Source organism: Bos grunniens, chromosome 2 (genome assembly GCF_055505025.1).
Source record: "Bos grunniens cultivar Pamir isolate PY7600 chromosome 2, Bosgru_T2T1.0, whole genome shotgun sequence".
Classification (NCBI taxonomy): Eukaryota; Metazoa; Chordata; class Mammalia; order Artiodactyla; family Bovidae; genus Bos; species Bos grunniens.
The window spans coordinates 112,757,119-112,784,705 of NC_141166.1; the positions used below are offsets into that span (position 1 = coordinate 112,757,119).

The 27,587-nt window shown below is 42.2% G+C and overlaps 1 protein-coding gene across 4 annotated transcripts in view; it reads left to right on the forward strand.

Moving 5' to 3' along the window:
* ITGA6 (integrin subunit alpha 6) overlaps window positions 1-27,587 on the forward strand; it is an 87,898-nt gene that overhangs the window by 26,354 nt on the left and 33,957 nt on the right. For all 4 annotated transcript variants that reach the window (XM_086358369.1, XM_086358363.1, XM_086358355.1 and 1 more), the window contains exons 2-9: window positions 14,933-15,057; window positions 16,425-16,504; window positions 18,266-18,521; window positions 20,149-20,280; window positions 23,358-23,568; window positions 24,270-24,463; window positions 24,606-24,694; window positions 25,399-25,517. In XM_086358369.1, coding sequence (XP_086214495.1) covers window positions 16,460-16,504; window positions 18,266-18,521; window positions 20,149-20,280; window positions 23,358-23,568; window positions 24,270-24,463; window positions 24,606-24,694; window positions 25,399-25,517 — 1,046 coding nt within the window. In that variant the 5' untranslated portion in view covers window positions 14,933-15,057; window positions 16,425-16,459. The remainder of the gene's footprint in view (window positions 1-14,932; window positions 15,058-16,424; window positions 16,505-18,265; window positions 18,522-20,148; window positions 20,281-23,357; window positions 23,569-24,269; window positions 24,464-24,605; window positions 24,695-25,398; window positions 25,518-27,587) is intronic.

Below are 27,587 nucleotides of genomic sequence, written 5' to 3' on the forward strand. Positions count from 1 at the left end.
GCTAGGTGTAGACATCCAGTAGACAGCTGGGTGTTGGGGTGTGGTTCTTAGTGGAGAGACCTGGACAGAAAACAGATGTTCTGAGAGTCACCTGTTAATTGAAGGTGTTTCTAGCCCCAGGACAAGAGTATAGCCAGAGACGTGGGAAGACTCCCAAGATCTGTTGGAGCTCCTGGCGAGGCAGGAAGATAAACCTGGCAAGTATCAGCAGGCTCACACAGGCCTCCTGCCCTCTCCTCCAGCTGCCCCGTCTAGTTCCTGGTTAGACAAGACAGAGGGTCAGCATGAAACTAGACATGGGGTCTCTGAGACTTTGGGGTCCCTCTGTTTCTCCATAAGGGAAGTGAGCCCACAGTTCAAAGCTCTGCATGTGGTGCCCCCCCTCCCCTAGAATTATCACATAAAGTCTAACAGTGAAGCTCCAATACTTTGGCCACCTGATGCGAAGAGCTGCCTTGTTAGAAAAGACGCTTATGCTCAGAAAGATTGAAGGCAGGAGGAGAAGGGGACGACAGAGGGTGAGATGGTTGGATGGCATCACCGACTCAGTGGCATGAGTTTGAGCAAGCTAAGGGAGACGGTGAAGGACAGGGAAGCCTGGCATGCTGCAGTCTATGGGGTCACAAAGAATCGGACATGACTGAGCAACTGAACAACGACAAAGTCTTAACAGAGAAGAGGAGCCCCTAGCGCTCAATCTTAGATTGAGGTAAGATTGTGGAGGAATTTGATATTCTGGGGATTCCTCTCAGTGAAAGAAATACGGTTTCAGAATTTGATTAAGAAAGAGGTGGACTGTAGTCCGTTTCCTTGTCCAGTTTCCCTTGATCTTCTAGTTCCTTTTTCCAGGTGATTACTTATCTTGACTATTAAGGTCTGAAATGTAGGCTGCATAATTGACCAGGGGACCTGGACAGGTCCTCTTTGACCCTTGATTCCTGTTCCCCTAAAATTAGGAGCTCAGATGAGATCAAGCTTGGATCTGTGAGCTCCTCCAGGAACCCGGGGCCTGGTAGGGGTTGGTAGGCAGGGGATCTGCCCAAAGGGATACCAGCGCTCAGCTTTGGTCCACCTGTGGCCCCCAGCACCTGAGGAGGCAGAGAGGGCTGGATGTCACCAATGGAGATGATGCTGGAGTCGAGTGGGAGTGTAGGGAGGAGTTGGGGATGGGACAGATGTTCTGCAGGGAGTGGACAGTGTGGAAGCATGAGCCAAGAGCCTGGCGGAAAGGATGCTTTCCTATGGTAGGTCTGGTTGGAGTCTCGGTGGGGCATGGAGGGGAAGTGATGTGGTAACACTGTGGCAATGTCACAGGACTAGACATGGTGACTCCCTGTATAGGAACAGGGCAGTTCTGTATTTTCTCATCTGTAAGTAATCCTGCTGAGAATCCAATGTGGGTCAAGTAAAGGCATTCACAAACGTTAGGTCTATAGATTCTATGTGTTTAAAACCAGGAGCAAAATTCAAGCTTCATTTGATAAGTGATGTTTCTAACGCTTTCTCTCATAACCCACTGAATGGGCTCATTTTGGTGTGTGTTGTTGCAGCTGAGTCATGGGTAAGAGCATGGATATAAAGCTACCTTTGAAACCCCCCAGCCCCTCTTTTGGTTCCCAGATGCAGTGTGGGCCGTGGAGGCCAAGTGCTGTCTATGTAAGGTGTTGCTGAGCATTCCATGAGGGGAGACTAGTTTCCTTTAAGTCTCCTGGGAATGTGTTCATTGGTAGGAATCCTGGAAATTGGAACCACTGATGCCTCCCAATAGGTAACTGTGGTAGGGAGTTGTGTAGGCAGTGGTCCTGAAGTTGGGGCGTGGAGATACTTCCTGAAAATGAACAGGTGGATGACTGAAAGGTCGTGTCCTCAAACTGGCTGCCTGCATTTCACCATCATTTATTCAAATTCGTTGGCAAAACTGTTTTAAAACAATGGTACATTATGCTTTATAATTCTAGCTGTGACATACCGTTTAGACATCACCGTACAAAACAAAATACAGACTTTTTTTGAAAACCAACTTGGGCCCTCTAGGAATGTCTGACTTGCTGGAATTCGGCCAAGGGGTGGGGAGTGTGGTGATGGTAGGCAGTGCTGTTTCCCCATGTTCCTCTCCTTTCCCAGGGCCGCTTATATGCCAGTGCCAGCCGGCAAAGTCGATCAGATCCCGAGAACGTGCACGGCGCGGCTGAGAAGGAAAACTACAGCAAAAGAATTCTACAACAAAGATGGGGTCGAGAGGTTCAGACACGTCTCCACAAAGGGAAGCGGTCTGACCACGACTTTATTCAGCATCTTATATTTATACAGGAGACTGTGAGAAAGACAAGACAGTTAACTTTTTCTTGGTTGACCTATACATCTTACAAAAAGTCACAAGAAATCTTGAGAGCATGGGAATGGCACCCTATTATTATTTCTTACACCAGATAACATTTCCCTGTGTGTGAGAAGTTTGTCCAGAACTCTAGGTGTCTGCAGTAAATAATCGCCTAATCTCTGGGGTGGCGGGACAGAGAGCTATGTTTGCAAGCAAACCCTTAAGGACTGAGGCAGCTCCCAGAGCTGGTGTCCTTCAGACAAAGGACCCCGTTCTCACGGGCAGCTCCCCGAACTTACAGAAACAGTGGTGGGATTCTCTGCTGCTGCTTCTGCTAAGTCGCTTCAGTCGTGTCTGACTCTGTGCGACCCCATAGACGGCAGCCCACCAGGCTCCCCCGTCCCTGGGATTCCCCAGGCAAGAACATTGGAGTGGGTTGCCATTTCCTTCTCCAGTGCATGAAAGTGAAAAGTGAAAGTGAAGTCACTCAGTCGTATCCAACTCTTCGCAACCCCATGGACTGCGGCCTACCAGACTCCTCCGTCCATGGGATTTTTACAGGCAGGAGTACTGGAGTGGGGTGCCATTGCCTTCTCCGGGTGGGGTTCTCAGTTTAGTTTAAATCTGCTGTGTTGAAATTATTAAAAGTGAACTTTGCTTTTGCGTGTATTACTGAGATGAACTTGGTTCATTAGAAATACTTGTTGAGTGTCCTTTAAGTGCTGTGCCCTAAGCTGGACACTGGGGGGCCCAGCATGAGCTGAGCAGACGTGCCACCAGCCCCATGGGGCCGACCTTCTGGTGGGGCAGGTGGTTGGTGTGCCTCTCACGTTAGGATTGCTGACGTGGTCGTGCTGTGGAGGGCAAGTAAAGGAGGACTTCCAAGAGGTGGGACCTGACCTAGACTGGAAGGTGCAGTAAGGTTTTTAAGCAGTGACCTGAAGAGGAGAGTGGGAGGATTCCAGGGGGTGGGAGAGGAGCGTGCTGAGCCAGGAGAGCATAGTAGTTGAGGGGTTTGTAAGAAGCCTAGTGTAAACAGGTCGAAAGTGAGGGAGAAGGTAACCCCCGAGTGTGCTCTTCACATAGACGTAGCCTCAGCAAAAGCATTTTAGGATGCTGTTCCAAAGTCAAGTTCTTGGTGTGTGTGTACAATTCAGTATGAAAGAGACTGTTTAGATTTCCTGCTCTGATAGAATAATGCCTACAGAGTCTGTGTCCTCAACACCACCCCCCGCCACCGCCACCACCACCACCACCACCCCAACCTGTGACTGCATTAAGTGGCAAAGGGGAATTCAAGTTGCAGATGGATTAAAGTCGCTAATCAGCTGATTTAAGATCAGCGAGATTGTTCTGGATTATCCAGGCGGGCCCAGTGTGATCACAGGGATCCTTACAGATGTGGAAGAGGGAGGGAGGCAGGAAAGGGATCTGAAGGTGCTTTGCTGCTAACCTCTCAGATGGAAGAAGGAGCTGCGAGCCAAGGAGTACAGGCAACCTTAGAAGCTGGTGGGGCAAGGAAATCGCATCTTCAGAAAGTTGTCAACACCTTGATTTTTTTTTTTTTAAGTCCAATGAGACCCATTCTAGACTCCTGAACTACGGGAACTGTAAGATAAGAAATCTGTTTCAAGCCACTTAAGTTGGTGGTAACTTGTTATAGCAGCCACAGAAAACTAACAAACCTCAACTCAAGGTCTTGTTATAGATGGCTGTTGCCACCAGGTTACTTAGTAGTAATGACCTCTGATACTTTCTTTGCCATCAGGGCAGTGGAGAGTGGCTCTTACACTCTCACCTGGAGGGGGTTGGACTGTGGTCCTTCTTCAGTGAGTACTTGTGCACCCCCATGTGCCAGCACCTGCTCCAGGAGCTTGGGATGGGTCTCTGGGTCAAAAACAGCAAGATTTGTGCCCTCATCGAGATGCATTCTAGGTGCCTCATGCCCCTGACCTATGTGAGGGCAGAGACTTCGTGTCCAGACACTCAGCCAGGCAGAGGGTCACTGCTACATGACTATGAATAGCAGTGACTTCCCTGGAAAAAGACCGGTTTGTTTCCTATTTGACTACTTCTTGGAAGGCTAGAGTTTTAGCCAACATACTTATACTTAGTTTTCAGGTTGTTTGGAAATGATTCTTTAGGACTAATAGTACATGTTTAATTCAATAATATTTGCTAGTGCACAGCTGACTGCTGCTGGATGTCAATTCTTGTGAGTGCAGAGTTCTCGCATATATTTTTAGATCTCCAAATAACCAGTCATCACAAAAAGAATAGTTTGTTTTATGATTTTAATAACATATATGATATACACTTTGTTTGGAAAGCCTAACAAGGGGGTTAGTCTGATGATTGACTGATTCTCTAGTTGAGACTGATTGACTGATTCCAAAAGAGAGAGAAGCAGGCCCTCTCTCCTCTGAAGGAATTTGTTTCAGAGGCAGAGTTTAGATTAAAGCACAAGTAAGACTCAGTGCTTCCTGTTCTCTTCACCTGGTGGAGAAAGAAGGAGGGGAGGAACGGATAAAACTCTAGCAGTCTGGGCAGGTTACCAGGTTTGATGATGGTGGCCAGGGATGATGAGTGGGGTGTGGACATTCCCTGTTATCACCGGTCCTTGGCAGAGGAGGGACAGTGCTTCTGTTGGTGGACACCTGGAGATTGAGTCTGGCCAGAAGAGGGGCTCTCAGAAGGCCAGTGGAGCTTTGGTGACCAGACAAGCTGTTCTTGGGTAGCCTGGTCACGTGGGGATTGACTGTAGGGCCTCCCAGGCCAAAATGAACTCCCTGGTAGCTGTGTGACTGTGGCCAAACCCAGCCACACAGTTAGATTGTCAGGGATAGCATTATTAAATTCAGGCTGTTGCATCAGTCAGGTTCCATTGCTCTCCTTGTATCTGATGCTGGGAGGACTGTATAATTTGTCTACCAAACTGGGACATTTTTGAGAATAAAAGGGGCCCAGGTCCCCAGGTGTGAGTCAGGCGTGTGCTGGGGAAACCTGCACCTTGTCAGCCCAGCTAAGGGCAGGAAGCTTTAACCACTTTGTGGACACGCTGACCAAAAATGACTCACTACAGTGTGGCCTCTGTGTGGAAGGGCCTAGACCTTTCAGAGGAGGAGAAGGTATGACCTGGGGCCTTTTGTAAGATGCCTGTCCGCCACAGAGAGCTCTCCAACTTGGGGGTTTTAGAGCTGTTCTCTGTATATCCTTAAATATAAGGCAAAATCTATTTTTTATCCCCAAATTATGCCACCTTATATTTGAGCCCTTATAAAATCATTCTCTTATGAGAGCTGCACTCTTGATTACTTTACTTGAGCGACAAATTTTTGTTTGCCGAAAACACAGTAGCCCAAAGGGACCGCAATCAGTTATAATTGTGGGTGCTGATAGAGGTTAATTTTTTTTAATATTTAAGTAAAATATGTTGATTTCAAAAGGCAAAGAAGTTTAGCTCACATTTAGTAATAATTCTCAGGATTTGACACCATAATTGCAAGTCTTAGATGTGGTTATAAACTTGAAAATGTCCTAGAAATGCTTTGAAAAAACTGGTTAGACAGTGCCTTCAGAAAGTAATGTCAAAGCAGCTTTTGGAGTTTGAATACAATTAATTGCTTCATGAAATAAAACTATTAAATGAATATTAAATAAAATGTTATTCAAAACCTTTGTATAAATGATCAAATGTCAGTGGACTGTTTCATCTACATTCATAAAGACATAAATATACAAACTGATTAAAAAAGGATTTTGTCCCCCCCATGCATGGAGTCTTATGAGGCATCCTTGGTATTTGAGGTGTGGTGGTTATAATAGAGATGGTGTGGTAATAGCTGGGAGAAGGACATTCATCTTCTAATTGCAAGGACTCTAGGCTGGGTGAAAAATCTGATTCCTTCAGATTCCTTCAAAAATGATTGGATTTTGATTTACGGTTTCAGATGGCTGACTAGGTGTGCAGGTTCCCTTGCAGGCTCCTCAAGGCTCCGTGATGGCTGAGAGATTATTACTAAAGGCAGAAAGCAGATTGGGATCTGACTTATGACTTCACAAGGGAGGGAGCCACACTCACGGGTGTATCCTGCAGGGGCCACCCTGTGTCCACCCTGAGACCCCTCAGCTGCGGCAGGGACTGGGAGTGAGGGGTGGATCTGGAGGTGAAGGTCTGAAGGCTGGACCGCAGGTGCCAGGTAACACCTTCATTCCCGTCTCTCTCGAGTATGGAATGCTGGCAGTTAACACTATGGCAAAACAAAACATAGTACTTTTTTTGAGGGGGAAAGGGGATGGAAATGTTGACAGGTACATGTTTTACAAAGCTTAAATGATTATGTCTCAGAGATAAGAATGGACTCTTGTAGACATAAGTGACACAGTTATGGTATTTGAAAAACAGCTAAGGAAAGCTAGGTTTCCTTAGTGTGAATGCTGGCACCCTAGGAATTCAGCCTTCTTCCTCTGGCTTTGGGGCTTCCCAGGTGGCACTAGTGGTTAAAGAACTTGCCTGCCAATGCAGGAGACACGTGCTCCATCCCTGGGTTGGGAAGACCCCATGGAGGAGGGCATGGCAACCCACTCCAGTACTCTTGCCTGGAGAATCCCATGAAGAGAGGAGCCTAGCAGGCTACAGTCCATAGGGGTGCAAAGAGTCGGACACAACTTAAGCGACTTAGCACACCTCTAGCATTGAAGACGGGTTTTCAGTCATGACAGCAGCTGCCTACTCACTCAGCCTAAAGTGACTCCTCTGTCAGCAGGCCCCACCCAGAACTCCCTTTCAGAATTCCTGATCGAGGTGAGACGGAGCCAAAAACTGACCTTTTTTAGACAAGAGCAGAGCAAGGGAAACAAGGATTATCAGACATGTGATGAGAGCTGGCAGCATAAAAGGGAATGCCTGAAGTAAACCAGAAGGAAAATTGGAAGAAAATCCAGAAGCAGAAAGAACAGAGGGGGAAAAACCCTTCTAGGTAAAATGTTTAGAATTTTGAGGATATGTTAATTCACAAAATAAGAATAGGGTTATGTGAAAGGCACAATCCATCAAAGAGCTTTTGGACACTACAAATTTAATTGCCGAAACTTAAAAATTAGAAATACTAGAAAATTAAATCTCAGAACTATAAAGAGGGAAGGAAAAGGTAAAGATTAATCCAGGAGGTCCGACACCTGACTAGCTAACAGAGGTTCCAGAGAGAATAGAGAATAGAAAATGGAATGAGTGGCATGATGGATGCACCATGAGAATTCTCTGGAACTTGACGTCCTAGCTCTGTAGATTGAAAGAAGCCACACAGCACATGGTGAGTAAGTAATGGTTCAATATAGGTACTGTTGTTGTGCTGTTTGGAATGCCTCGGATAAAATGCAGAGCCTAAAAGTCGCCTTTAAGAAATGAAAATAGGACTTAACGTCAGAATTTTCATTGACAACACTGGATTCTAGAATAAATTAGAGCACTAATGTCAAGGTTCTGAAGAATGTGTTGTCCAACCTAGATCCTACACCCAAGCTCTCAGTCAAGAGCAGAGCAAAATAACATTTCTGAATATGCAGCGACTCAGTTTACCCATCATGTACTGTTCTTTAGGATGACATTTAAGAAAATCAAATAAGAGGAAAACATGAGCTCCTAGGTCAAAGGAGACCAACTTGAGAGGGCAATGAAAGGAAGGGCTAGGATGACCCCGTATAATAGCCAGAGATGACTCTGACCTTGCTTCTAGAAGAACACTCAGGAGCTCCAAGGGCCCTGAGGAGGACATCTGAGCAAAGACAGCTCCTGACTTCCACCCAAGGTATGACTGGGAGCTTAGAAACCATAGAGGTTGGAATGGAAGCAAACAACGGAAGGGGAAATAAAGGTCATGAGAACGCCAAGGAAAGCAGAAGTCGTGGTCCAAATGTCAGGCACACCAAACAATTGATAGAATGTAAGGAAAGCAAGTCTGCGTGACCTTGATGCTAGGAACAATACCCTTGGGGGCCAAGAGCTTTTCTCAAATTTTATTTATATTTTCCTTTGGCTGCACAGACACTTTGTTGCAGCAGCACAGGCTTCTCTGGTTGTGTGTGTTCTAGGGCGTAGGTTCAAGAGCTGTGGAGTCTTACCCCCTGGACCGCCAGGGACATCCCCAAGAGCTTCTGATAGTCGTGCCTGATAGAGAGTAATTTCAACGCTGTTTGGTTCAGCACTGAATAACATTTACCTGGCTATAGAAAAGAACAGGTGACCAAACTGGTTACAACACAAAATGTAAATGGGAATGGTTCTGATAATAGTGTAAAAATAGGATTTAGAGAAACCAAGAGGAAAGTTGGGGAAACAGTGCAGATAGCATCATATTCTTAACTGGGGAATGGAAAATTTTTTTTGTCAAAAGTTGATGAAGGGTAAACAAAAGTTAAAATACATTACTTGAAACATAAAGGGTAGCAAATAGAAGAAATAATGTAGTTATTAAACATAGGAGGGAAAGTAGCTCATAGTTTAAGCTCTCTCTTTTTCCTATTGTGGCATCAACAGTTAATTGCCTAAAACTGATAAATTGAGAAATAAATGTATCAGCATAATATCTAGAGTTACAGAGTTTTTTAAAAAATCCAGAATTAAAAAGGAGTTTGCCCGGAGAGTAGGGTCTTGGGATGAATGCGGAATCTGTTGCTCTCTACTGTAAATTCTTTCATTTTTATTTCTTGCCATTTGTCATTATTACTGTTAAAAATTAAGGACTGAACTCGAAGATGGGCTAAATGTAGAGGTGACAGTTGAATTCTTAATGTCATCTTCTAATTTAAGGCTTAATTTGGACAAACTAAGAAGGCTGTGTTTTAAGTTAAGCAATAATAGTGTCCTTGTTCTAATGAAGCAGTATTTCACATTTCCTGGGACAAAGTTGCATAGCTAGAGACCGAATCTTTAATCCTTGAGGAAATGAATTAGTGCCAAAAACAATGAAGCAAAGCTGCTATTGTCCTTAGAGTTTTAAAAGTACCCCAGTGTTGAGAACTTTTGATTGCTTTATTAATAGTTATGCAAAAGTATACTGACTCTATTTGGGAGAGAACTTGACTATAGGAAACAGGAGTAAGGCTTATTTGAAGTTTGAAATAATTTTGTGATTAGCATGATAGGGTCCTGGATCTTTGTGCCAAGAATTTTGATCTAGACTCCAAAGACCTGAATTTATGTTACTGCCACAGTTGTGTAGTTTGACATTGTATTTCAGTATTTCAAATTTTATTTCTCATCTTTAAAGATGATGTGGCTTTGCACATTTTGAGTTTTGTGTCTTACAGGTAGGTTTCCAATATGTTAGAATCCCAAGGCGGTTTTTATGTCAGTACAGCTTGAAAACAGTGGAGGTGATCATCTACTGGCCCTGTGGAAAGCAATTTGGGAAGTAATTTTTCTTGTTCATTTTGGTGTCTAAAACAATCTAAGTTCAAACTCAAACTCTTGCCCTTCCTTGATTACAGTTTTTCTTTTGACCTGATAAGGGAATAGGTTTCTTGGACCGTGTTCTGTTAATTTCCACCATTTCCCTTTGAAGGCCATAACTTTTAGGTCCCTTGATCCCTGTCACTCTGAATGTGAGTTGCTACCGTACTTCTGAATTCTTCTACTCATCCTGGGTGGGTCAGTAAGAAGAGCAGCCACTGCTGCTGCTACTGCTTAAAGGAAAATGAACGGCCTGGCAGCTGCTGCCTGGGTCCTAGGAATTGCTGTGGGGCATCCAGGCAATGCCCAGACTGCCTGCTGCTCACTAAAACCAGCTTCACAGGGGGCAAAAAAGTAGGATTTGAGCAGAAAGTGGATTTGGATGCGGCCCGAGTCTTCCCCCCAGATTCAAGCTGCCCCTCCTAGAGCTGCACTTGCTGTGCTATCCTAGGAGCTGGCTGGTTCTGATTGGCTTAGGCCAGTGCCCAGGTCCTAAAAGACTTAATTAGGAAGTAGAGGGGTTGCACCAGGCCAATGTCATTGACTGGGTACATACAGCTCTGTTTTCATTTCTTTGTCCTTGCCAGGCATAGCCTTAGCGAATGGGTTGTGATCTTTTGTGACGAAGGATGGTTCTAAGCAGAAATCAGAATTTGCTTAGTTCCTGAACAAACAAGGGCAACTTTACCTTGAGGATTAAGACACCTGTCTGTTGTTGACTTTGATGCGGGGGAGGGGGGGGGTACCAGGTTCTTCCATCAAAGTGCTTCCTTACCTTTTCTAGGACTCTGATATTATCTGACTGAGCTCCACCTGCCCTCCCCTTTGTTTTCCTGATTTTCCTCTAAGTGTGGGTTTCACGGAATGGGGTGCAGTTACAGCAGGGACCTGGGAGAAAGGACAGGGCTGGGAACACAGGAGACAATGTGACAACTGTTTTCCAGAGGCACGTTTCTCTCGTTGTGTCAAGTTTTCTTTTCCTTCCGTGTTGTCCCCCCACCCCAAAATCTTCTATAGGAGCTTGGCATTTATAGCACAAGGGAAATTTTTGCTGCCACAGCTCCTATAACCAGCCAGCAAACTGGAGTTGAAGGGCCAGTCTGTCATGCTTGTGTGTTAGAGGGTCAGGGAAACTGGAAATCTGCAGGTACCTAGAGGCAGAAGTCCTCCCAGGTAGCTGGGGGGTGGGGGTGGGGTCGTGGCCGGAAGGAGCTGGAGGGAGCAGCTCGATCTGAAGGATTGTCTGTGTAAATGGAACAATCTCCGCAGCATTGTCAACAACAGGAAACCCGGAAGCACCTGTTGGGCTAAAGGGTTGGCGGAAGCCAGCCTGCTCGGCAGGTGCGCCTCTGTGGCCCTTTGCACCAGAACCTGGAGCTCTACAGACCAGGATGCCCATCCCCTTCTTGTTGCATCGCCGATTCTTATGCCTCCATTAACTCTGGCTCCTTCCCTGTCAGCCTTTGCACGTGCTATGCCCCTCACCGGGCCACCTCCAGCTCCTGACATCTCTAGGTGACACTTCCTTGGGGCAGATTTAGCGCCCTCTGGACCAGGCACAGCACTCTGCCCCACCGTGGCATGGCTTCTACCTCCCTGCAATTTAAAGATAATGGATCTGGCTTCCGCAGGGCCAGGGTTGGGCAAGGACAGGGGGCAATTCTTACTCATCCTAGGAGGCTCTTAAATGTTTGTGGAATGAATAAACGAAGGAATGAGCAAGGCCGGTCAACTGGAAATAACAAGCCCAATACCTGCCTTTGGGGTAGCTTGCCAGGCTCCTTGGGCGGGGATGAGGAGAGGAAGTGGTCAGAGAAGATACACTGTAATAACCTTGGAACTCCTGGCCTGCTCTTTCCCGCCTTTCCCTTGGAGTCATCATTACCTTTATAGGAAATCTCCTCCGGACCTTCACCCCACCCAGCTGCAAAAATGCTCCGCCTTCCCTCACACTTTCTGAATTGGTCTTAAATCTGTCAGGAAAGGAAACCGATTTTGTTTCAGTGTTTCACTTGTGTAGGTTTTGCCCTTCCAGCTGGACTGTAAACACCTGAGAAATCCTGGGTTTTATTTCCTAGGAAGCAATTTAAAGGAATGGAGAGAACATGGCTCCAAAGTAGTTTTTTCCCTGACTCTCAGCTACCTAGGAGACCTTAGGGGAGAGTACTTGCCCTCCTCCCAAAAGCCTCTGTTCTCATCTGTAGAGTTAGAGGGCTGAACACATTCTCCAGTGCTTCCAGTGCCCACATGCTGTGCTTCTGACCCCAGCAGTTTGCTTATCCCTCCCAGTACCTGGACAGGGTTCCGTCTTCACCCTTGCTGAGTCACTGAACTTGTTCACTCACAGGGTCTAGGCTAGTTGACCTTGCAGCTCTTGGTCTCAATCCCTGGGATCAAGCAAGGATGATGTTAACGAAATAGGTGTGGGATAGCAGCCCTTGGCCTTGCTCTGCCCAGAAGTCCTGCCCAGTGTCTCTTCCAGTTCTGTACCTTGGAGTGTGCCACTTCATCCTGTAAATGCTGGACAGATTGGAGGTAGAGGCTGATGGTGCTGCCATCCGAGGGGCTGGGGGGAAGGATGGTGCTAGGGCTCCGGGTTCACATGTGAGTGAGTCTGCCAGTGTTCAGTAAGGTCTGCTTCACTGGCTCTCCCTGGCAGAGTCTGGCAGCCCTCTCTGTTTTCTCAGTGCATTTTTATTCCTTGTACCTACTGCACTGCATTGGTTTTAAAAGAAAGTATGTTAAATCCTTTATTGGGATCATAGCAAAGACAAAAGCAATAAGGCCTGTCTGTCATTGAGCTGGGAGAGGGTGGTATAATTATTTGTCTTAGTTTTTGTTATTTGCATCTGAGAGTTACGAGTTTCTTGAAGGCCAGGATTGGCTTTTCTGTTTTGGGAGTTGGCTGTTGGTTTACATTTGTGTTCCCAGCTGTTTTTCCCAGCTCTAGCCTGGTTGCTCTTTCAGCTCTGTTTCTCTCTATCCAGTGTCTTGTGTATATCCTTTTCTCTTTATTTCTTTTCCTTGTTGTCAGTTAGCCAGACCCCAAAGACTGTAAAACTGATGGTAATTAAGATATTAGCAACCGAAAGACCTAAACAGATGTTTCTACAAAGAAGACATATAGATGGCCAATCTCAACATTGGTCATTACTAGAGAAATGCAAATCAAAACCACAATGAGATGTCACCTCACACTTGTCGGAATGGCCATCATTAAAAAGTCTACAAACAATAAATGCTAGAGAGGGTGTGGAGAAAAGGAAACCGCTCTTGCACAGTTGGTGGGAATGTAAATTGATGTAGTCCCTATGGAAATGGTATGGAGATTCCTTAAAAAACTAGGAATAAAACCAGCATATGACCCAGCAATCCCACTTCTAGGCATAAACCCTGCGGAAACCAGGGCTGAAGAAGGCACGTGTATCCCATTGTTCATTTGTTCATTGTAGCACTATTTACAATAGCTAGAACATGGAAGCAACCTGGATGCCCATTGACACATGAATGGATAAAGAAGTTGTGGTACATATACACAATGGAATATTACTTAGCTATAAAAAGGAACACATTTGAGTCAGTTCTGATGAGGTGGATGAACCTAGAACCTATCATACAAAGTGAAGTGAGTCAGAAAGAGAAAGATAAACATCGTATTCTAATGCACATATACGAAATCTAGAAAAATGGTACTGAAGAATTTATTTACAGGACAGCAGTGGAGAAACAGACATAGAGAATAGACTATGGACATGGGGAGAGGGGAGGAGAGAGTGAGATGTATGGAAAGAGTAACATGGAAACTTACGTTACCATATGTAAAATAGGTAGCCAACAGAATTTGCTGTATGGCTCAGGAAACTCAAAAGCAGCTCTCTATCAACCTAGAGGGGTGGGATGGAGAGGGAGATGGGAGGGGGGTTCAACAGGGAGGGGATATATGTATACCCATGGCTGATTCATGTTGAGGTTTGACAGAAAACAACAAAATTCTGTAAAGCAATTATCCTTCAATTAAAAAAATAAAGGCATTAGCAAAAGAACACAGCAGAAAGATAGTGGATCTTTAAAGATCCCATTGGCTGAGAAGCAGTCAACTTTTAAGGATTGTGGGTTTAGCTTAGAATCCTGTCTTACTGGAGGTGGCAAGAACCGTGAGGTGGGAGGGGAGAGGGAACATTGTGGTGCCTACTGCATAGAAGGTACTCTCAGACCATCCCTGAATCCTTGGTGGAGACTGATTGGATGATAGAAGAGCTTGTCAAGATGACCAAGTACCAGAAAGTGAGAATTGATGCAGAAAGAGGCTACAAAACAGTAATTCAGTCGAGTTGTGTCTCGGGCAAAGATTTGGTTCCAAATCTAAATTGTTAAAAGGTAAACTGAGGCATATTAAAAACTTGACAAGTTTATTTGAGCAGAAATCAGTGCAAACCTAGCAGTGTCGAACCAGCAGGAGCAGGGAAAGACACAGAAAGTAAGGACAGTAAGGAAGCAAAGCGAGGAAATGATTCGATTGGCTTACCGTCTGGGTGCGCCTGTTTGTGATTGGTTGCCCTTGGGTTTGGTTTTGTAACCTTGAGACATTTACGGGCTGGGATTTCAGTTTGCTTCCATAGGCTGCCATAGCCTTAGACCCACCTCAGTCCAGTGGCCACCTGGTTTAATCAACTAAACAGTATATAAACTGGAAACCTGGGGGATATTCAAAAATTACCTTTGAACCCTGCGCCCCCACCCTAAGAAGACACAGTGTTAGAAACAGACGTATTATCATTTCAGTTTAATGTGACCATTTTTCTCCCCCAGTGAGGGAGTGTTTGTTTTGTCTGAGTTCCTTGTGATGTCCTTGGCTTAGGTGTAGGGGGCAAGCTCTGTGGAAAGTGTCTTCTAAAACACCAGACTCGTGCCCGGCAGCGAGCTGCTGATACTGTGAGAGATGGGCGTATCTTTCACCTGTTTCAACAACCCCTCTTCTTGTGCTTTACTTGCATCTTTGTTTGTGTGCCACGGGCTCTGCCTTTGTTCTCTCTCACCACCTAAACTGGCAGAGAATTAGGCGGCTTTTTGACAAGAGAATAATTCCAGTATCTCTTGGCTCTGTCTCTAAATGTTAAATGCATATTCAGCTCAAATCTCCAAATTCTCTGTTTCGTCAACAGATTGCTCGTGGGGGCTCCCCGTGCAGTGGCCCTTCCACTGCAGAAGGCCAACAGAACAGGAGGCTTGTACAGCTGCGACATCACCTCCCGGGGGCCGTGCACGCGAATTGAATTTGATAACGACGGTGTGTTCTGTGCTTGCTCAGTGTTCCTTTGGCCAACCCACTTGGCCTTTCCAAGAGGAAGGAAAGAGGGGGACAAGCATTTATTCTTGGAGAGGAGGCCTCTCTTAATTGCATGGGCCTTGACTGTTTCTTGCTTGCCCTGAAAACATTTACTTTTTAAGTCACTTTGGCTGCCCTGTTTTTGCTGTCTCCCCAACCCTGGTTTCCAAACTGGTATGGTGTATTGATATTGCCACCTAGTGATGTGTTGAGGTTCTACAGGAGACTGTTGAAAAATGGTTCAGAAAATTGAATGTGTATCTTGTACTCAGCAGCCAAAAGTTCTCATTTGCTGTTAAAATATTAGGGAGAAAGGCTGTTAAATATAAGATCTCTCTAAAATGAGAGCTGGACGACATGGATAAAATTTCCCTACTGTCTCAGATAGAGGCTTGTTTTGTATAGACTGTGTGGTAGGCAGAGCAATTGGTGTCCTGAGAAGCTGCAGCCAAGCCTAACTTGGCATTCTTGGTCGACGCAGATTTGCAGCTTCATGTTTATGTTCTTCTCTTGTTTGTTTGTTTGTTTTTAATCTTTTTAGCAACAATTTTTTTAACTGATTGGAAAATAATATATGTTAATTGTGAGAAATCTGTAAATAACATTGAACTATAAAGAAAGAAACCCAAATCCACAGATAATGTAGAGATAATCCCTATTTATTTAACATTTTGGCATTTTTCCTTCTGCCTACCTAAAGTTGTTTAATTTTGATCTTTTCGTAATGATTCAAAATTGAAAATCATGCCTGCCTTCTCATTAAGGAAGGCAAAATTTTGGATGTAGGGTTATACAGTAGGCTCAAACTGATGCTGAAGAGCACGCGGTGAGATTTTTGGTTTCCCTCTCTCCTTTTTGGAAGGAGGAGGTAAAAATAAATGTATCACTTTACTTTTTTTCATCAATAGAAAGATAGAAAGTGGATCTGAGGCCTTGTTTTCCCATCTCCAGTAAAGAAAAGCAAATTTCATGCTATTAGGTAACACATTTGAGGGTATGTAGAGAAGTAACTCCCTTTTTGTTAGTTTGGAGGGTCTTTTCTGTACTTGGGACTCTGGGTGTCAGAAGGTGAGGGGCCACCAGGTAGAATTATATATTTTATGTAAAGAATTTGGTGAAACATTCATACCAATAACCACTCACCTGTTTTCTTAAGATGGAAAGTAATTTTTATGGATTGAGTAACTGCATTTACTAAGTACTTAGACTTAGAATCAAGGCAGTTTAGAAGCTGTTTCTTACATTTTTGCTCATTAATTGGTTCATGGCCTGTTGCAGTAGCTTTGAAGTCCTAGCTGTGTGTGTGACCTATGCTGCTTTCTCCGCAGCTGACCCTTCATCGGAAAGCAAGGAAGATCAGTGGATGGGAGTCACTGTCCAAAGCCAGGGTCCAGGCGGCAAAGTTGTGGTAAGTATAGAGAGATGTGTCCATTCCGCGCTGAGTGCCTGTTGTGTGCTAGTGCTGGGCTTATAGCAGTGAACAGAGCAGACAGCTTCCGCCTGCCTAGAGTGTACATTCTAGAAAACTGACTGCTATACAGCAGGAATTGATGTCAAGAGGAAATCAAACCATTACTTTTTCTGTGATTCCTGATTTACTTTGAAACGGCTCTACAAGCTGCTTTTCCTTATAACGTTTAGATCCAAAAACCTTACTTAAAAGCCTTTACTGAATGTCCCTACAACTTTAGGTGGTCTTGAAAAAGCAAAGCAAAACCGTACATGGTTTTTGTCCTAGGAACTATGCAGCTATTATAGATGAGTTACAAAAATATGGGACTGGTCATGCAAAGTAAGGATCAGATCATCCGTACATGGTTTTTGCCCTAGGAACTATGCAGCTATTATAGATGAGTTACAAAAATATGGGAATGGCCATGCAAAGTAAGGATCAGATCATTTTAAACTCTTTATTTTCTGGGCTACTTCAGATAGAAGTGGTAGCCGAGAAAAAAGGGTTGTTCGATGGAATGTGTTAGGTGGCCTTGGAGGTGCCAGACTGGATCACGATGAAATTTCCGTCTCTTTCAAAATCTGGTTGCTGTAACAAATTTGTGTAGAATTTTGAGAAAAATGAGAATTTTACCAAGTATTGAATTTTTACATCTGAGAAGATGCATTATAGGATATTGACTTGGACATTGTAAAGTATTTTCAGCCTGTGTTATATGGAGGGTGGCCATGAATACCCATATGTGAAAATTAGAGTTTATTTAGTCTCTCCCGGCAGTATGATTTTTCTCTGCCTTTTTAAAAGGCTTCTCTCTGCCTTTGAAAATAAACTTAATCTCAGAGTTTAAAGAATAAGTTAAGATAGGATTGATTATGAGGAAATAGTATGGATAAAAGGAAAATGCCTTTGTTTTAGCCCAATTCCTGTGAAAATATGTCCATGATTTCTCTCCCCTGAAACATGTTCCTTCTTTTCATGAATACACACAAGGTTTATGTAGCCACTAAAAGCCAATTAAATTGAGAAGATGAAATAAGGTGTTTCCCATTGTTTATGTGACAGGTAAATTTACACATAAATTGCCTGTGAATTGCAGACTGTTGTCGTTTAAACACTGAGTCGTATGTGTGCATGTGTGCTAAGTTGCTTCAGTTGTGTGCGACCCTGTGGACTGTAGCCCGCCAGGCTCCTCTGTCCATGGGATTCTCCAGGCAAGAATACTAGACTGGGTTGCCATGCCCTCCAGGGGATCCTCCTGACCCAGGGATCAAACCTGCGTCTCTCATGTTTCCTGCATTAGCAGGCAGGTTCTTTACCACTAGCGCCACCTGGGAAGTCCCACGAAGTCATATCCAACTCTTTTGCGTCCGCGTGGACTGTAGCCTGCTAGGCTCCTCTGTCCATGGCATTTCCCAGGCAAGAGTACTGGAGTGGGTTACCATTTCCTTCTCCAGGGGATTACAGATTGGCCTTCAGTATTTAGATTGCAGCATTATTCTCTGGGTGACGGTAAGACAGAAGTCCTGTGCTAGATAATGGTCTCCTTCTTGCAACTTTGGGGAATATTTGCTGGTTTTCTGACCTGGTCTCAGGATGAGGGCACATTTAACATCCCATTTAGAATTAACCTCGTAATTGTTGACAATTTCATTGGTTTGTAATGAAAAATGTCAGGTTTGCCAACACATGTGAGCTACTTTATTCATCTGCTTGCAGACGTGTGCTCATCGATATGAAAAAAGACAACATGTTAATACGAAGCAGGAATCCCGAGACATCTTTGGAAGGTGCTACGTCCTAAGTCAGAATCTCAGGATTGAAGATGATATGGATGGAGGAGACTGGAGCTTTTGTGATGGCCGGTTGAGAGGTCATGAAAAATTTGGCTCTTGCCAGCAAGGTGTAGCAGCTACTTTTACTAAAGACTTCCATTACATTGCGTTTGGAGCCCCAGGCACTTATAACTGGAAAGGTATGCCGGATATTTGTAGAAATGGAGATGAGAATGACTGCGTAATTTCTGCCTATGCACCATGATTTAGTACATTTTAAATTAAAACAGAATGTATCATAAGGCATTTTTTATATTATAGAAGTAGAGTAGGATTACTAACATATCTTAATTCTGATTTTTAAAAACAATCGTCACATGTATGTTCTAAGATTTTTTTTCCTTCTGCCAGCAATTTACATTCATATAACTAATTAACTTCCTTTGGTAAAAATATAGTTAGCATTAGGTTTTGCTGTTTTGTATTTGCTTATCTCATGAAATTGAAAGTTTTAATTTTCACATAGGGATCTGAAAACAGAAGAATTGAGTGGTGTTGTATACAAATAATATTGTATTGATACAGACATTTCTTTAGTCATGTATTACTTGGGCTATGTTTTGCTAATAAAGCAGGGTAGTTAGAAAGACAGATGAGAAATTAGGAAAATTTGAGATGATCGCAGATAACTTGTGGAAAGGTTGTTGAATGGTATTGTTTAAATAATCTCGAGATGTAGGTGAAGGGCGCGACATCACATTTTTTTTGCCTGGAGGAACATGGTCAGTGCCCCCATAATAAAAGTTCAACTTCTGAAGAAATTAAGCAGGTTTAGAAAACCGCTCTATTATAAAGGACAATTTACCTAATTCTAATTCATAGCGAAGAGAAATACATCTGATTCAGAAATAAGATTTTTGGGGGAGAAATTTATTATAATAAATCCTGTGTTCTAACATTTTCTATAGTCAGAAAAATCTTGGGAAAAATTTTCATTGCTCATTCAAAAATTTCGGAGTTTTGATTTCTATTAGGAATGGTCCTTGTACACCTTCCTGGGTATGTTCATTCATAGCAACCTTTGGGAATAATTTCCTTAGGCTACCCACCCTCAGCTGAATCTTCCACATAGCAGCATTTGTTGGGTTATCTTGACCTAATAACACACTGAATTTAGAAATAGTTTTATTTTGGCAAGAGATGCCATACATAGTAAAACAAAATAAAAACACCCACCAATTATGTATGTTTTAATTTATGGGAAATATCTCTTGCCTGCTTTGTAAATGCTGACTTAAAAATGTTACCACTTAAAATCATATCGTGGACTTACTACGTGAGATCTTCTCTTTTAAATGATTAGGTCTGAAAATTTTTTGAAAATTTAAAATCTCTGGTTAAAAATGATTGGAAGAAAATATCAAAATACTAATCTCGCTTTCACACCATAGTAAAGAAGGTAAATTGATTTAGGATTACAGAAAATGTAAAATATATCAGGTTCATATAATTAAAGAGTTTTCTGTAGGTTTAGTTAATTAAACATTCCAGTTTCCATCTATAATTCCATTTTCATGGCATTATAAAGATAATTCATGAAAACACGTGGGCATTTTTTTATTACTAGAACAATTTTGTTTGATGTAAAAATCTACACAAACAGGATTTTTTAACTTTAATAACCTCAAAAGTCATCTTCTGCCTTTTGTTCCTCCAAACTTTTCTTTCTGAACTTAATGATAACATCAGGAATGTTTATTAGAACCATCTATTTTATTTTGTTTCATCTTCATTTTTTTTTTCTTTTTTACCATTTCATTCTTTTAGGGATTGTTCGTGTAGAGCAAAAGAATAACACTTTTTTTGACATGAACATCTTTGAAGATGGGCCTTATGAAGTTGGTGGAGAGACTGACCATGATGAAAGTCTAGTTCCTGTTCCTGCTAACAGTTATTTAGGTAGGAACGAGAGTAGATGACATGCCTACCTCCTCAGATGCCTCTGTGTGACACCGCTGTCACAGGACCCTGGACTGTGAGGCTGAGAAAAGACCAGATTGGGGCTGGGGGCCTGTGGCTGCATTTAGTGGAATTTAAAGCTTGGTGATCCCTGAGGTATTCTGACTGATTCTTGGGGTATATGACCTGAGCTGCCTCAAAGCAGGAGGAAACCTACCGTCTCCTAAAATCTTCTGTCCTGCGTGGAGGTCTGTTTCCCGAGCTAATGTCCTCTTCTGTAACCCGCACCAGGTGGTCCATGCAGCCATGACACCATGCGTGGTTGTAAGCAAGAGGCCGAGTTGTCTTCCCTCTCCGTTCAGAGTCTCTTTTTGGAGAGCTACTCTTGAAGAGCTACATTTATGAAGTTACTCGTAAGTGGCAGGTCAAGACCTCCAGGTCCATCCTTTGTGACTGCCCTTCTCCAGGGGTTGGCCTCGCTTCTGGATTGTCACAAGGCCCCTGGCAGGTGGCATGGGGGCTTTCCAGCCGAGCCAGAGCCGCACTGCTAAAGCAGCTCCGAGGACACCCAGATTGTGGTCTAAGTGCCAATTCCTTAACTCCTAACGCTTGTTTGCGTTACTAATGGGTGTCCTAAATTATTCATGTGCATTATGGTAATTACACAAAGGCTTTTAAAAGCTTTAATTCTTGGTATGAGTTGACATAAAGAATAATTACTGTGTAATTCTTGGAAAAAAATGTAAAAAATCTACTAAATCTAAATAGTATCCTGTTCTTTTTAAAAAATAGATAAGTACCATATGCTGGAGATCTTACTAGAACAATGGAAGGTTAAAAAGGGGAAAAAAATGGGTGTAGATCTAAAAATAATTCTAAATAAGGTATTAATAAACATATTCTTTAAAAATTGTTCTAATTATATAGATATGTATAAACATACTGTCAATTAAAAAAAACTTTTCAGAAACTCCCCCACCCCTAAATTAAGAATTTGATGTGAAGACATAGAATGGAGAAAACTTATACTTACCACTTGTTAAGCACCTACTGTATGCTATAAATCACACACTATTACTACTTTATAGGTCTTATTTGTTCTAACTATATTATAAAATAAATATTATTTTCCTTTTGCTGATGGGGGAAAAAATGCCTGTCACTGAGGGAAATGAATTTCCTAGTCCAAGGTCACACAATTAATACTCCCCCAGCCAAGGGAAGAAATGCTCATAAAAATGATTGGGACAGGGTGGGAAGCAGCTGGGTATGTGAATGCTTTCAGTGGCTTTGCAGGACAGGAGGGGAACACAGGGCTGAGTGGTTTGCAGTCTCAATTATTAAATAGGATTTTCCAGGGCAAAATTCTTTTCAAGGTAAATATTAATACTCTCAGTAAACCAATATTTTAATTGAATAAATTTTAACAGTCTCTTCAAATGAGTTACTTAATTTATGCCATTTCAATTTAATGGCTCTGGTCAAGAAGCCAACACTTTGGTTCATAAGATAGATGCCCGTGGATTTTATCTTAGTGTCTACTGGAACATGTGAAACTATTAAACTTTTTTTTATTAAACACATTTGCCACTTTCAGAATGGATTTCCTCAAAAGCGGGTACTGGGTCGGGGTGGGGAGAATAGTGTCACATTTCTACTGTTACATTTTGGCTGTCTGTGCATCTGTCATTTCGAAAAAATCAGCAGGTTTTAGGAGGAAAATGATCTGCATGAGGTTTGGAAGCTGGCAAAGAGGGTGGCTTGCCGGATGCAGCAGTGGCCTCAACATTGCGAGCACGGCAGTAGCCGGTGTGCCTCTTACCAAGCATAATTGCTTTTTCTTCAATCTCTTCCGTCCCGTGCATGTGTACAGGCCTGCTGTTTTTGACCAGCGTTTCCTATACAGATCCCGATCAGTTTGTTTATAAAACACAGCCTCCCAGGGAGCAGCCCGACACATCCCCTGATGTGATGATGAATAGCTACCTAGGTTTGTGACCTCTGAGATGACAAATAAATGGTCTTGGTCATGGTCATTTAAGAATTTTTTTTTTGATCCATACAGAGCATAAATCTTTTTATTTTCTATTTCATTTCAAGTGAAGCACACACAAAAAGCATGCTGCAGTTGAGGCTCTGCAGCCAGAATGGCTTCCAGAGCTGGATTCAATTGTGTCTCCTTTATAAACTTGTATCCTGTTTTTCAACACGCTTCACAATTTGAGAACTGCAACAGTAGCGGTGATGCTTTTCATAAATAAAACCCAATTAAAAGGGTGAGCTTATAGTATTCTGCATCTGCCTCGTCTTCACATAGGAAGATTTGCTTTATTTGGACAATTTTGATGCGTGGACATTTGTGTCTGCTTGCCATTTAACCTCAGTTGGTAATCTGACATCCTACCTGATGCTTTATAATGAGGTTTCTAATGTTTTTCTGCCCTCTGAACAAGTGTGTAATTGATACAGATGACAACTTGCTCACCTCTATTGTTTATGCTAGGTTCTCAAATCTCATCAGTCATGGTTTTGTTTGCATGTTTGTGTCTGAGAACTAAGTTGGCCCTAAGGAGTAAAATGCTGGCTGTGGTATATTAATGTTGTTAGCATTCTTTTATTGCCTGATGACCAAAGAGATTGATGAATATACAAGTTACTAATCACTGCATTATAGCAAGACCCATAGGCACTCAGTTATGCTATGTCAGGTTACATCTTGGTGTACAGGATGTAACTTTCCCTGGATAATTTAGTATCTAGCTTGATCTCCTTTTACAGCAGTTTCAGTATTGGAATGGAGTTTGAACTGATTCTTAAGTAGCATGTATGCTTCATGATTGAAGTTACACAAATGCTAACTAGCACAGGTGCTTTTTTAAAATGCCTTAACAGGGAAATACCTACTATTTTGTGCTTGAGTCAAATCTCCTGGTTCTGTAATTCTTATCATAGATATGATAGCTGGTGGGGAGGGTCAGAAGGAGAGTGGTGGGAAACGACAGGTAGTGATGAAGTAACCAGTGTTAGATACCTCCTGAAAAACAAGAGTTGATAAGTACCATGTTTTGTTTTTCTAGGCTTTTCTTTGGACTCGGGGAAAGGTATTGTTTCCAAAGATGAGATCACTTTCGTGTCTGGTGCTCCTAGAGCCAATCATAGTGGAGCGGTGGTTTTGCTTAAAAGAGACCTGAAGTCTGCGCACCTTCTCCCTGAGCACATATTTGATGGGGAAGGGCTGGCTTCTTCATTTGGCTATGACGTGGCAGTGGTGGACCTCAACAAAGACGGGTAAGAGCCGCTGAGGTTATTTTACATTTGCAAAGAGCTCATCGCTGCTCTGGCTGCTATAGGTGTTGAGAGGGAATACCCTTCCAGGTTAGTTGATGGAAAGGATATTTCCGCTGCCAAATTTTTACCATCCCATCAGTCTTCCTCACTTATATTTTGGTAGCAGACATTCGTTACCCTCCCTAGGATGTAGGATTACATTTTCAGTCTTCAGTTTTTACTATGTCCTAGGATCATGGGTCTGTGAGAGTTAAAATTTAACTTAAAAAAAAAAAATGACACCTACGTGGTTCTGTTCTGTGGTGTCTTAAGGGGATTTTGGAGCAGCCAGAATGTCCTGTTGAAAGTAGGGATTGGTGACAAAGTCGATAAAAAGGTCTGTGGTGGGTGGTGCCAATCTGGGTCTTGGGTAGAAGGTCAAAGGTGGAAGGGAGTGGAATCTTCACTGGGAGTCTCTCTGCACTATAGTTGTAACTTGGAAACTGGCTTCAAGTTCTTACTGTTGATGTTCTCCTTTGGGTGTTATTAGAGGCTACCTAGTTTTTAAAAAAAATACTTCAATTGATGAGATATAAATACCAGATTTGAGGTCCTTTTTATCATATCTCTGTGTCCTTAGTACCCGTTCATGTGGGATTCTCCCTAAGCTTGCTGGTATTTTGGCCAGTGGTTCACAGTTCTTCCCCTCATTATGTTTTCAGGTGGCAAGATATAGTTATTGGAGCCCCACAGTATTTTGATAGAAGTGGAGAAGTTGGAGGTGCAGCGTATGTCTACATTAACCAGCAAGGCAGATGGAATAACGTCAAGCCGATTCGTCTTAATGGAACCAAAGATTCTATGTTTGGCATTGCAGTCAAAAATATTGGTGATATTAATCAAGATGGCTACCCAGGTAGAGAAATAGATTGTGAAATGGTCATGATTTATAGATTATGTGATTGTCTAAAATAGTGAGTGCTCATGACATATTTTAAAACATTGTATTGGAATGCTTTTAAAATGTGACGTTTGTTAAAACATGGTGTTGTTAACAGATATTGCGGTTGGAGCACCCTATGATGGTAAGGGGAAGGTTTTTATCTACCATGGATCTGCGAATGGAATAAATACCAAACCAACACAGGTAACCAGATAACTTGGATTTCTATAGTTAAGGTCTCAGTAGTTTTCTTTCCAATGGATTGTTTAGATTTACGTGAATTTTCACACTAATCATGTGTTACTTACAAATCTAAAATTGTATGAACTTTGGTTTTATAAAAATATGTATTAGAAAATAGCTTGTAAATAGATTTAAATGCAATGAGCTGCTTGTTTTAAACTGTAAAATTTCTTTGGTAAATTAAAAATCCAACTAAGCCAAAGGAAAAGACTGTTCTACCCTGGCAGCATAAGGAGATGGAATGTGATATATTTCCTTTAGTAGCATATTAAGAAGGGATGAAACTGGACAAACATAAGAGATGATTGTAATTGCATAGAGAATCAGATACCAAAATCTAAAAATTGCTTTAGAGGAAAATAAGACATTTGGAGGGCAGGAAGAGAAGTTTGGTTTGAAATACACTGATTGACTTAATATGGTACATAAGGTTATCAAAAATTCTCTTTGTCTTTTGAGATACAACATAAATCAGGTAACTTCTGTGAAAATAAAATGCATGAAATGTTTGATCATGTGTATGCTTATTTATAATTCAGTTGTGATTTAATATAATTTGTAAGTAAACTCTTTAACTTCAGTTCAAAAGAGACTTATCTTCAAAGCATAAATAAAAGGCTTATTTTAGTAGCCAGGTGTCCGATCTGATGCCCTATTCATTTCAGGTTCTTGAGGGTAAATCACCCTTTTTTGGATATTCAATTGCTGGAAACATGGACCTTGATAGAAATTCCTACCCTGATGTTGCTGTTGGTTCCCTCTCAGATTCGGTGACTATTTTCAGGTGTGTAATCTCTTGCTTTAAGCTTGTTTGATAAATCTGCTTATACTAGAGTTGTTGTTTTTTTTTGACATTTTGAATTGAAATTTGTAACAACTGTATTTCAAAGGCAAAGTCTTGTATGAGTTTTGAATATTTTTTTCTCTTGAGAGTAGTACAACAATGTAATAAAAACCTATTTTGTAAAGTCTTTGTATAATTTTGAACTAATTTTTTTAAAAGGTCAGAACTGGTGGAAATTTTTTACCTTTACATTTATAAAAACTGAAACAAAGAATTTGATCGTATAAAGAATTTAAAGAAGGAAATGAATGTACTGTATTTTACCATCTATTAAGAAACTCCAAAATTTTAGTTTATATCCTTCTAGGTTTTTTCCTGTGAATATACACCTATGTTTAACAAAATTGAGATTGTAATGTACATATAGTTTTGTAACCTGCTTTTGCTGGTTTGTAATGAATAGTGGCCTTTTTCTGTGAGTGAGTATAACGCATAGTGGGTTATTTCCCTGTCATTGAGTACTTTTCTGAAATGAAGTTAACGGTTGCCTGAGACATCATATGGGTCATGTGTTTATTTAACAAATTTTGTGTTGTTTATTTTGGGTCATAGTTTATTTAACAACTGCCATACTGTCATACTGGAGAAGGCGATGGCACCCCACTCCAGTACTCTTGCCTGGAAAATCCCATGGACGGAGGAGCCTGGTAGGCTGCAGTCCATGGAGTCGAGAAGAGTTGGACATGACTGAGCGACTTCACTTTCACTTTTCACTTTCATGCATTGGAGAAGGAAATGGCAACCCACTCCAGTGTTCTTGCCTGGAGAATCCCGGGGACGGGGGAGCCTAGTGGGCTGCCGTCTATGGGGTCACACAGAGTCGGACACGACTGAAGCGACTTAGCAGCAGCAGCAGCAGCAGCAGCAGCAGCAGCATACCGTCATTGGACAGTTAGATTGCTTTCCAGGTTTGGTGGTTTACTTCCTTGATACACAAAGCTGGTAAGCATCCTTACTTTTCTTCACGTCCTAGATTATTTCCTTAAGATAACTTCCTGAAAGTGAGTTGCAAAGTTGAAGCGCATGTGTGTTTTAAGACTTGTGATTCCTTCAACCAAAATGATCTCCAGAAAGGCTGCAGCGGTTTGCCCATCAGCTGTGTCTCAGTGGCCTTATCCCAACAATTCCATCACTGCTGGAAATTGCTAGGAAAAATTGTGCAAAACATTTTTTTTTTAATTTAAAAAGTAGCACATTCTTTTTTTTGTTTTTTTATAAAATGTTAATACAGAATTGCAGTTAAGTGCAAGTTTTCCAATATTCTTTCCTTCCATCAAACAACTTTTAATAGTTTTGAGTCTCTCTGCACTTCTAGGGTATCATCAAACAGCCATACTGTAACTGCTCTCCTCTATTCTGGTTTGTAAAAATCAACCTCTTCCATTTTCTCTCCTTGTTAATACAGATATATCAATCTTATTCTTTTTAAAAGCTCAATGTTATTCCATAATACGCATTTAATGAGTCTTTGGTTGATGGAATTTTTAGATAGTCTGTGACTTTTAGCTATTATAAACAGTGTGTTAGATGGTGTATTGTATATATATCTCCATGTAATGGATTTTTTTTAAAGAAAAATTCCTAGAAATAGAATTGCTGGGATCAAGGTTAGCACATTTTTGTATTCATCATGTGTGTATATGCATACTCAGTCAGTCTCCGACTCCAACCACATGGACTGCAGCCTGCCAGGCTCCTCTGTCCATGGGATTTCCAAGGCAAGAATACTGGAGTGAGTAGCCATTTCCTCCTCCAGGGGATTTTCCTGACCCAGGGATTGAACTCTCACCTCCTGCATTGGCAGCTAGATGGATTCTTTACCACTGAGCCACCTGGGAAACCCTTACATATACCCACAGAAAAGTTGTAGCAATTTATGTTCACAGCAGCAACCTACCAGAGGGCCCATTTTCTCACACCTTTACTGACACCCAACAGGATGAATCTAATTTTTGCCACTGTGGTGTGATCTCATCTTTTGATTGAATTTGCAGTTCTTTGATCATTGGT